The sequence below is a fragment of the Seriola aureovittata genome, chromosome 9, assembly GCF_021018895.1.
Source record: "Seriola aureovittata isolate HTS-2021-v1 ecotype China chromosome 9, ASM2101889v1, whole genome shotgun sequence".
In the NCBI taxonomy this organism is placed as follows: Eukaryota; Metazoa; Chordata; class Actinopteri; order Carangiformes; family Carangidae; genus Seriola; species Seriola aureovittata.
In genome coordinates this window covers 19,102,483-19,116,214 of record NC_079372.1, presented here as the reverse complement: position 1 = coordinate 19,116,214, position 13,732 = coordinate 19,102,483, and the positions used below count along the sequence as shown (strand labels likewise).

Genomic DNA, 13,732 nt, shown 5'->3' with positions numbered 1-13,732 from the left:
CCACAAAACTATAACCTCAAGGGAATATTACTCTTAAACTCTGTGATGTACTTTTGCTCTTTAGACATGACCTCGAAATATATCTCAGCCATAGAACAAGGTTCTGCTAAGATATGCAAAATGCTGACTTTGCCATTCCAGTTAGGATGTTCAATAATATGAGCGGTGTGTCTTTATTGGAAATGGCAGACATCACGGAGGCTCTGTCAAAAGGTGATGGTACAAGCGATGCATTATGCAACAACTCAGACTCATAACTTCATTAAATTTGCATGACTGATGCACATTGATGTTCCCATCCTGCTGATACAGCTCAAGTGGTTATACAGTGAAACTTCTAAAGGAATCAACATCCATCTGAAAACTTCTTTCAGTGCACAGTGGACAGTATAAGAAACACGATGATGGATAAGTCATAGCAAGACTCACAGGTCAGAGGGTTATGAGGAACGTCTGACGATCCTGTCAAATAAATAGTGTTGTGATGCAATACTGATTAAATTATGAGATGCAAATACCACACATAGAAACATTTGTTTTTTCACATTTTATTTCTTTTCATTCTCATACATGATGTTACCCAATATACTGTAATGTACATGACGATTAGAATTAAGATGTACAAGTTTCTTCTTGCAAAGGAGAGAACATCAGTGTGTTAGAAGGCCGGTTTCTTTACGATTCACTTGTTTAAGAGTTACTGTGTAAAACAAATTTAGAAAGGTTTTCTACACCATGATAAAGATGAGTTTTAATGGGGCGTATTTTGAGTGTGTTTACTCAGTCTTCAGGCCCTCCTTGATGAGGTTGAGCTCATAGCACAGGGTCTCATAGCGATATGCCATACGGATCTGGGCCACGTTGGTCTTGCGGATGTCGTTGCCCTCTGGACCCTCCTTCAGGTAGTCGTGACCCAGGCAGTGCAGCTTCTCCTGAAGCAGAAAAGAACCAGCACGTTATAGTGTGAGTATAAATCACCTCTAGACGGAACATGATGTATTTTACTTTATTATTTATTTTATGATTTAAGAGCAGTCTGTACAGTGTGAGGATAGGGTTAGTGTGAGTGTATTTATCAGATGCAGAAGCAGAAGCAGAAGCACCGCTACAAATACAGATTTTCACCAATGATGTTGCCAATATGAAAAGAAAGAAAAATCTTACTGGATATTTATTAAACGTGTTTATTTAAATTATACCATATTTAAAGCTCTCCATTACCTCATGAGACATGGCACTCTGCAGCACACTGTTCCTGGAGATCTCACACATGTCGCAGGTGCTGAGCTTGAAGACCTGGGCTGCAATGGCGTACTCTTCCATGAGGGGTTCCTGTGGACATTAAGGTCACATGTCATCAACATCATTAAGCAGTTAATCTTGCACACATCTAAATCTGCATGCTCTACATATGACATTACCCATACACAGATGTAATATATCTACATGTATTGAATTTCCATATATGAAATATATGTACATATGAAGTAAAATCCCCTACATGTGTACATACATGTAGCTATACATAGCCTATGTATGTAAAAATGACATATGAAACCTGTTGGAAATTCATATATTGACAGTTTAGTATGTATGTTTAAGTTGTAGACATATGTTACATAAGTATATCCATCCCAAAGCCTGTCAACATATGTTGATTTTATATAAGTAAATATAAAATGTAGACATGTATGTTTCAAATTAATAAGAAATTAATAACAAAATCATATATAAACATATACAATTTAAATTATGTTTTAAGTATGTTGTTTTGATAAACTTGCATTTTACTGCGGGTATTTCATATATGTTGGATATTTATATCATCATATCATATTTGATAATAATTTATCCCCTTATAGGCGACATATATGGCAACATCTGTCCTGATATAGGGGCATAAATGTCATATATTACATCTCTGTATGAAGCCTGTGCATGTGTTTTCAATGAGCGTTCATTCAAAACCTATTCCATTGTATTTTCATTTGGATGTGCTGTAAACGACTTTGCCTGTGGAATATAAACACGAAAACTAAAATGCATAAGTCCACAATAAGTACACAATACAATGCCCATTATACGCAGCACAATGTGCACCATTGTCTACAGTCTCATCAAAGGCCTTCTGTCCATGCGCTCAGACCTTGGTGTAGTGGAACTGCATGGGGTCGTCGGTGGACAGAGACACGACCAGGCCTTTCTTGTGGAACTCCAGCAGCGGGTTCTTGGCGTACTCCAGGAACAGGCTGTTGTTGCTGAGGGGGGACATGGCGATTGGGATCTGGGTCAGGAAGTACAGGTACTGCAGCACAGGGCTCTGGTGGTGTAAGAGAGAGAAAGATAGAGATAATCAGTGGCAAGTCAATGTACAACTGTCAATTTGTCAAAGCCTGGAATTTTGACTTGTTTTCTGGACTTAAATACTTAAAGGGCAATAACTATTGTATTAACTGCAAGACATTAGTATATCACTTGTGCAGTTGTCCAAATATCCCCTTTACGAATTTGCTCTTTTAGAAAACCTGCTGTCAGTTAAAGATTGGTGCAATAACCCAATAACTAAACCCAATAAATGGAAAGAAATTTAAGGTTTTGAAGTAAGATTCAGGATAACGACCACTCTTATTAGCAAACCTGAAGTGTTACTTAACATTTCAGATCTGGGTTTCAAACTTTAGACCTTAAAAGGGCTTTTACTCCCTCTCGGACCTCTTTATGACTGGGGTCTTTATGGTCCTTTATTCAGAGAGCGTGAAAATACAATATAACCTTAAAGGACGTATTTTGGTACTTTCAGATATGAGGTTATATCAAGAAAAAAATTCTTTGTTAAGTGGTTTTAATGTCTCCAGCATGGAAGACACACCAGTCAGTGCCTTATACAACATTATGAGAGGTTATTACTCTGTTGGTGTTCAGGAACTGGGTGTAGAAATTACAGAAGACACAGTATGGGGAAAATATGTAAATACTTCACTTTGCATGTGTCTTCCCAAACTTAATGAATCTATCTCCAATGTGCCTTAAAGAAGATATATGTAGAGAAATGACATCAATCTTTTCTTATTATGGTCATATTGTGTTTTAGGTGCATGGAAACTTAAGTTAGGGCTCCTCTAGTCTGACACCTAGAACTAGTGTTTGATCATGTGTAAATGATTTTACACTGTGTGTGTTTGTGTGTGTGTGTGTGTGTGTGTGTGTGTGTACAGCTGAATTAAAGTGTGAAGTGAGACGCTGCATCCGAGCTGCCTCATAGAGAGAGGGGACTGACCTTCTTGAGGTTCAGGCCGTGAGAGATGTTGTCAGCGGTCATGAAGGAAGCCAGCAGATGGGTGACGGCACCGGCCTCACCACAGTGAGGCCTGAACATGAACGTGTTCATCCCCCTCTGTCTGGAGAGCAGAGGACAAACAAGTATTATATTACAGAAAGGAGAAATGTTCTTAGAGGAACTTGTCCTGTAATCGTCAAATATGCACTCACTGTGAGTATTCACAGAGGTATAAAGAAAAAGGTGAAAGTATCAGGGATATGGATACAAAGTGGGAGGAAACAACTCAAAATAAAAAACAACAAGTATTTAATAATCATATTCCTGCATTAAAGTAAATACAAACAAAGACAAACCTGTGTGTATGGAAACTACGTCACTTACTTGCGGAGCTGGTTGAGCACAGCGATGTTTGCATACATGTAGTAAATGTAGTAGGTGTAGGAGGGGTTCTTGACGATGTCCCACTCCTCTGGCTTGGGGCTCTTAGTGCAAAACATGTGGCCGCTGTGCTTGGACTCGTCGTCCACACTGTCGAAACCTGTCACCTACACACCAGGAGGCAAACGGTTGATTTTTACATACATTTCAGCAAAGATTTATTTTCCTGCAAATGAAAATCTTCTGTTAATTTGCTATCCAGACGTCTGGTCACGTCAGTTGCCCACTTTCATGTCGATGTTTTGGTTTCTTTCCTACAATTATAAACCTAATTCGTGGCTTTGGCGAAGATAACATTGATTCTTATGTCTGTGTTGTGTCTGAGCTGCTATGACTGTTTCTGACTCACATGCTTGAGGAAGATGCTGAGCTCTGGGTTGGACAGTGGGTCGATGGTGGCCTGGAACACGGGAAGGAAAATGTTCTCCAGCATCTTGCCGAAGTGGGGCACGAAGTTCCTGCCTCTGAAGATGTCGCTGAGACAGACGAGGAAGGAAATAAAGTAAATGAAATCTGGATTCTAGGCACCTTTCAAGCCTTTTGCAGCTTTTCTTCCAGATTACATGAGGGAAAGAGCAGAAACCGAACACTTACTAGATCCTGGGTACTTGAATCATCCATTTGAGGTTAGGGGAGAAGACTCTGTGCTTGACGAACCAGCCGGAGAGCTTGGTCCACTCATTGGGGTTGCAGCCATAGATGGAGAGACGAGGCTCAGCGTACTGGTACTTAGCATCCTCCAGGTCACTGGCTACTTCCTGGTTTACACAAAGGTCAAAACAGGCTCAGATCAAACTTCCATGATTGTATTATCATACTGTATGGATGTCAGTAGAGTAATATTGATCTTCAGCCGGCAGAATATCTTTTTACATAGAGACTAACCTTGATAATGGTGGCAAAGTACTCTCCGTTGATGTGGTTCTCTGTCTTCAGGTACAGGTCGCGCAGCTCGCTGGCTCCCACGGGGTTGTACTTGGCATTGAACTTATCAAAACGCTGGAAGGTTTGTCTGCCCTTCAGAGAAACACAGACACAAGAAAAGAGATTTAGATGAAGAACGGCTGACTCCGGGGATGGAACAGTCGGATCCATGCGCTCTAAAAGCAAATATCACAATAATGCTGATTTCTGAGAAAAAAAAGGTCATTTCTTATGCAAACTTGAGATGTTCAAATTTTCTCTCAACAGGATATTTGTTATCCTGATTGAGGTTTTTATGTTTTTATAGTGTTTTTCTACACAGTGGTAAAATGATTGGTTTATGACATGGTCCCTGACAGGCCATTTTGGATGCAATACATTTATTGTGTCGCCTACCAGTATGTATACAATCCTACAATTTATATCCACGGTAACTCTGTTCACATGTAATCTACTTCCACCAGGTTACGTACAGCGTGCACATCCAGTGAGTCCACAGTGAGGTCATAGGGGTGCAGGTTGAGCGTCTGAAACAGCTCCCTCATGGTGACCTCCCGGCCTTTAAGGTTGTGCACGACGCGGTCAGCGTCCACGCGGTAAGACTTCTTGATGAAGCGCAGCAGGTGCTTCTGGTTCATGCAGGCGGCAGCGTGGATGTGGGTGTCGACCTGGAATGGGAAGGGGATGAAGTGAGCCAGTGTTGAGGTTTAGGGTTTCTGTGATGTAATAACTCGGCTTGGACACAAGAGGGAGCCGAGTGCGTACACAAGGTGCATGTGAGTGAGGAAAATAATAGAAAACTAAATGGGAAATGGGAGGTCTAATATTCATCTCATCATTTATGTACATGTGAATATATTTAAAATTAATATGATAAAACTTAATTTTATAAAATGTTGACATTCAGTGTACTCAAAGGAAGTTTTTCACTCTTGGATTATTGTTTCCAATTTTTTCTATATAAACATAATGTATGTTTTATGTCACACATAAAACAAAACAATCATTGAATCCGATTTGTACCTACATTTCTCATATTTACTGTACAGCACCTTCATTAAAAGTCTGTGTGAAGAATTTAAGATCAGTCAATGGAGGAAGATGCATTTTACAATTTCCCCTCATATAAAAATCCTGTCTTTGAGGGAATTGCATCCATACTGCATGTATTTTCCAAATGAAGATGGCAAGAAGTATAGGCTTCAAATTGATTTTGCATTATTTCTTTATATCTTTTTTTTGTTTTAGGCAAATTTAGAAGCAGAAGAAAAACGCTGTTCATGGCTACCTTCCTACAGTTGTAAAAGTCCCTGTGGGGGTTCATCTTCAGCTCCTTCATCTCCTCCATCTCATTCAGCATCTCATGCACGTTGAACTTGGATGTGAGGAACTTGAGACGCCGGTGGGTGTAAGTCTTACTGCAAAAAAATACAAGGGCATACTGACACATGAGCTGCACTGTGAAGTGACTTGATGATTTAATAGCCCAGACAACCATGGGGGGTCATCTAAAAGAAGGCCAACAAGTCACCAGTTGAAAGTGGTAAATACTTGACACACATTTTTCAGAAACTGGATAAGGGTGCAGTGCATGCAGGGGTATTTTCGAAAAGTGAGATATTTCAATTCTAACATTGAAAACAGAGGAAACGGACTCACGTTGGGCCCTGTGCAATGAGAGCAATGAGGAAGTTCATATCATCGATGAAGGTGTTGTAGTCAGGGCAGGGCAGGTCTTTGGGCTGATGTTTGTCAGCAGCTGCAGCGTCGTTGTACACGTAGATGACACCGTCCTTCATACGAGCGACGTAGCCCAGATTCTTTGGCAGGTCCTTGGCGTCAAAGGGGTCTTCTCCATTCTTTGGAGGAGTTGTGAAGACTGAGGATGTATGTAAGATATACATATGACATATATAACGTTTAATTATGCTCATTTATGTAAACCTCAGGTCTATGACCACGTTTCTCCACACCTGGCTGCAGCTGATCCTCAGCTTTATAGCTCTCTCCCTCGATCTCACGCAGGTACTGGGAGGCCGTGTGTGGGAAGCGCTGATAGGCCAGCCTCATGTACTTCTCCCTGATGGTCAAGGCGCGGTACAGACCCTTACAGGACAGCTCAAAGTCATCCATGGTCACCTGAAGTCCAGATAAATGATGCAACAACATTTGATTAATGAAATCTGAGCAAAAAGAAAGATCTTAAATAAACACATTTATTTAAGTTTATATTGAGATAAGAAGATTAATTATTACTTATTTTCCTGGTTTTTCAGACATTTTGCATTACAGTGTCGCTTGCACAACGTGATATTATGCATTATGTTATGTCATCAGCTACCGAGAAGAAAAACATGCAGTTTTAAGTCAGCTAAAGCAGAAATAACAATCAGCTCTTCCAAAGTGTTTCTCTCTTCGTAAATGTCAAACCCCACAACCATGAAACCCAAACCCCCCGGCCTGCTCTCAGATGAGCTCCATTCATGGGAGGGAGGATTTGAGGTCACTGACCCATAGACACACAGTCACTGAAACACCTCCTGTATCCGCATCAACTCGACTCCTAATCTAGTTAAGGAACTTTTTGTAACATGCAGTAGTATAGGAGGAGATCGTTTAAAGACTGCTACTAAAAATTCAAAGAAAACAACTAATATTCTATAATTAACTTTGTTTAAATAAAAGAACAGGGAAATATTGCCCAGCATTCAATGACACCACTCTCATATCTGTCCATTCAGGACAGAGCCAGGGTAGCTTCCCCTTTTTATTCCTGTCTTCATGCTAAGCTAAGCTAACTGGGAGCTGGTTATTATTGTGACACTGAACGGACAGTGAGCGGTAAATGTCAAACTAGTCAGATCAAGTCAACTCAAAGTTTCTTATTCTTCTTCTTCTTCCAATTTGAAATTATGATTGAATCAATGTTCTCTTGAGCACTCACTAAACTAATCAAATTAACTTTCATATTAGCGTCCTCTCCAAAAACCTTTTCTAGGGTTCAAGAAAAGTTACGTGATGAATAATGAAAAACAAACTGCTAACGCTGATAAAGGAACATTTAACAAAATGTTTTACCTCTCAGGTTCTGTGGAATTAAATCAATAAGTTTTACTTGTAAAATAACAAGGAAACTTTAAAACAATTACTCAATCTTCGCTCAGTCAACAGAGATGTTCAGTGACATTTTTCTGAAATAACCAAACACAATACACAATACACAGTACACAGTACCCCAGAGGCGTAGTCTCCAATGATGGCCACTCTCTGGAAGTCAGGCACTTCCAGGTAGGTGGGCGTCTCCACCTTCATGGACACTACCTTGGAGGCAGCTGCCTTAGCAGCACCTCCGGGCATGGCTATGGTGCAGCTGCGCTGGAGCCTCTTGCTGTGGATAAGGAGAGGTGAGGTTTAGTGGATGGCTTCATCCACTGTCAAAATGTTTGTCAATGTTAGCCAATCAAATTTCTCTCATATACCTGGTTCTTATCAGGTAGGCCTATAGTATTGCAGTGTTCTTTCAGAGAACCTAGCAGTCCTTAGATGGTCAATCACAATAAATAACCATCTGTCTTTACCGTTTCTCAGCATCATCCTCAGTGTGCAGATGGTGGGCCATCTCATGGTGGATGATGGGGCAGTCGTCAGCCACATCAAACATGGAGATCTCATCGCGGATGTTCTCGTCTTTGGTCTCAGACGCAAAGACCTCCTCCGCGAAGGCCCGCATCTTGTCATCAGTCTCTGTCAGACAAAAGCAAAAGCACGTTCTTGTTAAGGATAGAAATGGATTCTGCTCCCCGGGGGCATCATGCAGCACCAAACTTAACAGGCTTCGAAGCAAGTCACAAACAGAACTTGAGTGCTGTTCTACATCGCATGATTATCACTGCAATGGCTACAAGAATGAATTCTGCACATGACGTACTACATCTATAACATACAAAGCATATACCTTACCTAAACTGACGTGTACAGACTCCAGCACATGCGTTGTATACATGACCAAAGACTGACGCAGACACTACACGTCTGCAACTCTGACCTCCGGTCTGGGCTGCAAACACAAAGTCCCATGCATATAGAAGAACTACAGTGATGAAGCACTGAGACACACAGTCAGCTCGACTCATACGGATACAAGATAGTAGATAAGCAAAACCTTTCTTAATGGTATGTACGGTACAACTCCAGACCCAGTTTTCTTATCATTTTTCATTGTTTGTTTTGCATTTTATAATCATTTTGCACCCCATCATCAGGATGTTAGTGGCTCTAAATGGATGTAAATGAGGCGGATTTGATCAGAATTCATCGATATGCTGAAAAAGTGACAGGAAAAGAGGGTCAAAGTCCAACATGACTGGAGTTATGAACCAAGCTATGAACAACAGTACTTACAATACAGTACATGGACAATACACGCATGTACAGGAGTGACATCACTTGACGCCTGCGACAGATAACTGCTCTTTAGGTCAACCTCTACTTGTTACATGCACTTACTAGCCAAGAGCCAAGGCTTTCTACTCCAATATGTGATATGTTCCAGTACGGCACATATCACACGACTTAAGTGATGGCGGTTTCCGTTTCTCACCCTCCATACTTACTCTGTGGACCTGAATATGCCCAGCAAGAGAGTAGCGTCACCCAAAATGAAACCCAAAAAAAGAGAGTGTTAGAAAAGCATGGGTTAAAACATGTTATATGGAACTGCAGTACGGGTACATGAGGAACAGTTATAATACAATATTTATCAGTAAATTTACAATATAGAGCATAGATTAGAAATACATGCAACAGTATATGTCGAGGATATACTGTAAGCAATGAAATAGGAGTGTGAATGTAAATGGATAAGTGGGATTAAGTTAACATACAGTGTAAGGATGGATCATGGAGAGGACGCATGACTGTTAAATTGAATTTAGCTGAACCAAATATTGAACCAAAGCTGGAAAGAAGTCCTGGTAACTGCATCTTCATGACACACGCAGAGACGATTTTACGTCTCCACGCATGTGAAGATGCAGTTAAAATATGTCCCCCCCCTCGTTTGTGACCATCCTTTGGGTCAGTCAAACAAGTCTGAAGGTCAATGACGTATTTGATTGGGTGCTGCTTTGGCAACTAAAAAGCATTCCCACGGCGGAAGAGTCGGCGAGCTACTTGGGAAAAAAGTCATTTATTAATGTAAATGTTCACTTTCAGTTCAGTTTTGATTGGTGATGCCGTGTTTGTGAAGCATCAGCATCAAGACAAAACTGAGAACTGATATCAAATGTGAACACCGGATTAATAAATGTCATCACTTTCTGATTTCTAAGGAACAGATATTCCTTTACCAAGATCAAATTTACTTGGTTGCATTCAAGTGCACTTGGAAAAAGAATATTTGGGGATGTGACTTATCTCACATCCATACAGTAAACCATGCATTTGTAATGCTTCACATTGTCTCTCATACTCTCTGCTAATATTCCCCAGCTCCATACTTACTTCCTCCCTCTGGTGAGTTAGCAAAAAATCCCAGTCAGTGTGGGAGTGTCCAGGTTAGAGGGAAACAAAACAAGTGTGGTTATGTCTCAGAGCAGCAACAACATCAAAACAATTGAGCTTTGCTTATTATTGGGACTCCTCCGTTAGTAAAAAAAAAAAAAATAGTCCCATTGAAAGTCATCCAGTTCTGTGAATGTGCAGCGTTCATGACAATGTTTCTGTACATTAAATCCAAGTAATCTGGTTTGTATACCTGAGTAAATAAACAAAACTTTCTGCATGGCTAAATACCTTTAGAGATAAGCAGTTAAGATAAGCATTATGTTTTCTGTGATTTGGCTGAACTGACCCTTTAATATTAGACTGATCTGAGTTTGATCAGTTTGAGCGTAACACAGTTGTTGTCAGCCTCACACACCTGCTCCGGCTGATAAAATAAAAATGTGCCTGCGTGGCAAAACTGGTGTGAAATCTCTGTTGTCACGACAAGTGTAAACAGTCTCAGACACGTTCCCCGCCAGTACCTGCGAAATCAATACAAGCCTATCAGTTGTGAAATCAAGCTCTTCAGGCGGCAGCTGCTTGGACCATTGCATTTCTATTTTTTCCCCCTTTGAAGAAGTTGCCAGTGGCCTTGTGGCCCTGGTGAAGGTAAGCCTATAATTAGCAACCATTACAACAGCATAGCGGTAATGATAGAGCTCTTCATACTGGGGACATGCTACAAGAAGGAACACAATGCAAACCGCATGTCGCGCTTGACCTGCGAGAATCTGATGACAGATCACCTCCATCTAATGAAACCTCCTGACATTTTCATTAACTGAAGCTCATACACACGACATGAATCCTTACAGCTGAGCTTGAGAAACTTATTTAGATGTTGGAATTAGAATAATATACAAAAATCTGCAGTTTAGTTCAAGCAAAAAACACAAAGGAAATGTGAAGGTTAACAGTATTTTTATTTAAAGGAAATGTCCAATTCTGGGAGGATGACTCCTTGTGATGCCTATACATTAACTGGTGTGTACTCCATAGTGGAACTATATGCATTTCAACCCTAGTGAACCTGTCATTAAAGCTGTCAGTAGCATCCATTTAAAGAGACACAGCCGCACTGGCAAACACATGGGAGTTTATTATCTGAACAGTTGCTGATATTCTGCATTAGGAAGGAGTGTGACCCCTACACATGATATACATTCAAAGCATTTTGAAAAAAGTTTTGGGAGCTCTCACTTCCATTCTTTCCATAGCTCTCAACAAACAGACATGAGGGTGGCATTTTGACACAAAGGTCCAGTTTTGCACGTTTAAGCCCCAGAGTCATTCTGCCCACACTCACCTGGCACTAAGACTTTAGGCATGGTGACGCTCTTCCTGAGAAATGCTCCCTGAGGACTGGTAAAAGGTGGTCAGCCACTGGACCACTGTAGTAGGGAAGTGTGGAGCCCTGAGCTTGGGCAGTGCAATATCAAGCTCCCTCTGCCTCACGTGTAACCAGAACCTGCTGTGTCCACATGGGACACGCCTAGATGTAACGGGGAACTCATATGTGTCCAACTCTATTTTAAGTTGTCTATGTGCAACCCAGGGCTCACTGACAGGCACAGATTGTAGACAAAGAGACGGGTATGTGTGTGTGTGAGGGGCTTTGTATTATATAACACCCTGATAGCTCTACAAGTTGCTCTACACATGGTAGGTGGGTGCTCAGATGGTTGCTCATGAGTTAATTTGAGCAGATTCACTACACAAATTCTATACAATGCAAATGCAACAGATAAAAAAAAAAGGTTATTGTTGTTGCTGTTGGGTGAAAGTGTCAAGAAAATAATAAATATTATATAATATATACCTTGCTAGCCATCTTAGTTTAGCATGTTAGCATGCTATTATTTGCTAATTAGCATGAGGCACAAAATACAAATGCTGCTGATGGGTAATGGACAATTTAAAGTGTCATGTCTGTGCCTAGTTCTCAAGACACAAACATAGTGATATTGCCAGGAGAAAAAGTGAGTAGGTCACTAAAGTCATTAGGATTCATCATCTGGGGACTATAAATGTCTGTATCCAGTTTCATAAGAATCCGCTAATTGTTGTTGGGAGATTTTTGTCTGCACCCTGCAGTGGTGGACCGACCGCTGATATATCGTCATCAGATTCTTTTTTTTAACGTTCCTCTCCAGACATATTTCAAACTATGTAAAAATACTCTGCTATGATCCATGTTTATTTTAACATGATTTTCCCACATAAAAAGTGAAACAGGAGGAAACATCAGAGAGAATGAATCAGATGAGGAGTCTGTTGAAACCAGAGCCAGAGACTAGCAGACGGATCAGAGCGGTTAGCGTAGTTAGCATCCTGTCAGAATGGTTAGCGTAGTTAGCATCCTGTCAGAATGGTTAGCGTAGTTAGCTACCTGTTAGAACGATTAGCGTAGTTAGCGACCTGTTAGAATGGTTAGCGTAGTTAGCATCTTGTCAGAACACTTAGCATCCTGTCAGAATGGTTAGCGTAGTTAGCATCCTGTCAGAGCGTTTAGCGCACTTAGCATCCTGTCAGAACTGTTAGCGTAGTTAGCATCTTTTATTTGTTTATATTGTTTGATAGCTTGTAACTGGCAGTGGCTAACACAGTGTTGGTGGTTGTGCTAATGCTAACTCTCTCTCGCTCTCTCTCTCTCTCTCTGTACTGACAAAGTTTCAAGTTTATTTAGCACCCCCTTCACCCGGTCCCCACAAGTCGACAGGAATGGTTCGTTAGGTTTGTGATGTATCGAAAACCCGGGCTGTCTGAATCTGTTTTTATGAGACTGTCATTGGTTCACTGCAGTTAAAGGTGGAAATATGCAGTCATGCTGTTGACAGACTCTTTTGCTCATAATATGTCTTGTGTTGTATAAAAAACACCATGTGGGTGTTAACAAGGATAAAAACTTGATTTTCATCAGAGGGGGGTTTCAAACGCTCAAATGTCCAGTATCAGTTCATTTACAGCATCTTAAAATGCAGAAAGTTTTACCTTTATTTGCATTAGAATTTAAAATAACCCTGTTATGTCACCACACTAGACTGGAGGTGAATGCATTTTCATTTGTTCTCCTCAGAGCAACGAAAATGTATATTTGAAAAACTCTAAAAGTTTTTTTTCCCTGGGAACTTGGAAGTAATCTCTTTGGTTGGTGAGACAGATAATTCCCTGTTGCCCTCACCCACCTTTTACCATTCACTTATGTCACACACTTCTGCTCCTCAGTTCATCCTGAGACGCTGTGTAGCTTGAGGACACTTAACAAGCCGTCTATTTTTAGGGAATGTGATCCTAAATGTCAAAGTTCCTCTTATGGCGCAACTAGTTAAAGAGATCAAGTTTGAAACGGGCAGTCTGTCAGTTCAGCCCTCGGAAATTAAAATGATCAGACAGGATTTTTAAACTTGTGAAAAGCGTGTGTTTGAGGAAATGACAAACCTTTGTAGATAGTAACATTTCAGGTGGATAGCTTCCAAATATTTGACTAATTCAGCCACTCATCTCAATTGATCTGACACTGATGGGTACAAGTTTCAGATGAACATT

At 40.7% G+C, this 13,732-nt stretch overlaps 1 protein-coding gene across 3 annotated transcripts; it reads right to left on the bottom strand.

Annotated features, from left to right (window-relative positions):
• Nucleotides 1-532: 532 nt before the first annotated feature.
• On the bottom strand, nucleotides 533-11,529 carry ampd1 (adenosine monophosphate deaminase 1 (isoform M)). 3 transcript variants are annotated; one of them, XM_056384859.1, is made up of 16 exons: nucleotides 11,493-11,529; nucleotides 9,256-9,264; nucleotides 8,221-8,386; nucleotides 7,877-8,030; nucleotides 6,616-6,781; nucleotides 6,302-6,521; nucleotides 5,931-6,060; nucleotides 5,116-5,310; nucleotides 4,604-4,735; nucleotides 4,313-4,476; nucleotides 4,068-4,194; nucleotides 3,662-3,825; nucleotides 3,278-3,398; nucleotides 2,147-2,320; nucleotides 1,222-1,332; nucleotides 533-932 (listed from the first exon to the last, which is right to left on the bottom strand). In XM_056384859.1, the coding sequence occupies exons 1-16, from the start codon at nucleotides 11,512-11,514 to the stop codon at nucleotides 777-779; spliced, it is 2,211 nt and encodes a 736-aa protein (XP_056240834.1). In that variant the 5' UTR covers nucleotides 11,515-11,529; the 3' UTR covers nucleotides 533-776. The 3 variants fall into 3 exon arrangements, with proteins under 3 accessions (XP_056240834.1, XP_056240835.1, XP_056240833.1); XM_056384860.1 differs by lacking the exon at nucleotides 11,493-11,529 and having other exon boundaries at nucleotides 9,243-9,264; XM_056384858.1 differs by lacking the exons at nucleotides 9,256-9,264; nucleotides 11,493-11,529 and adding an exon at nucleotides 8,603-8,660.
• Nucleotides 11,530-13,732: the final 2,203 nt, after the last annotated feature.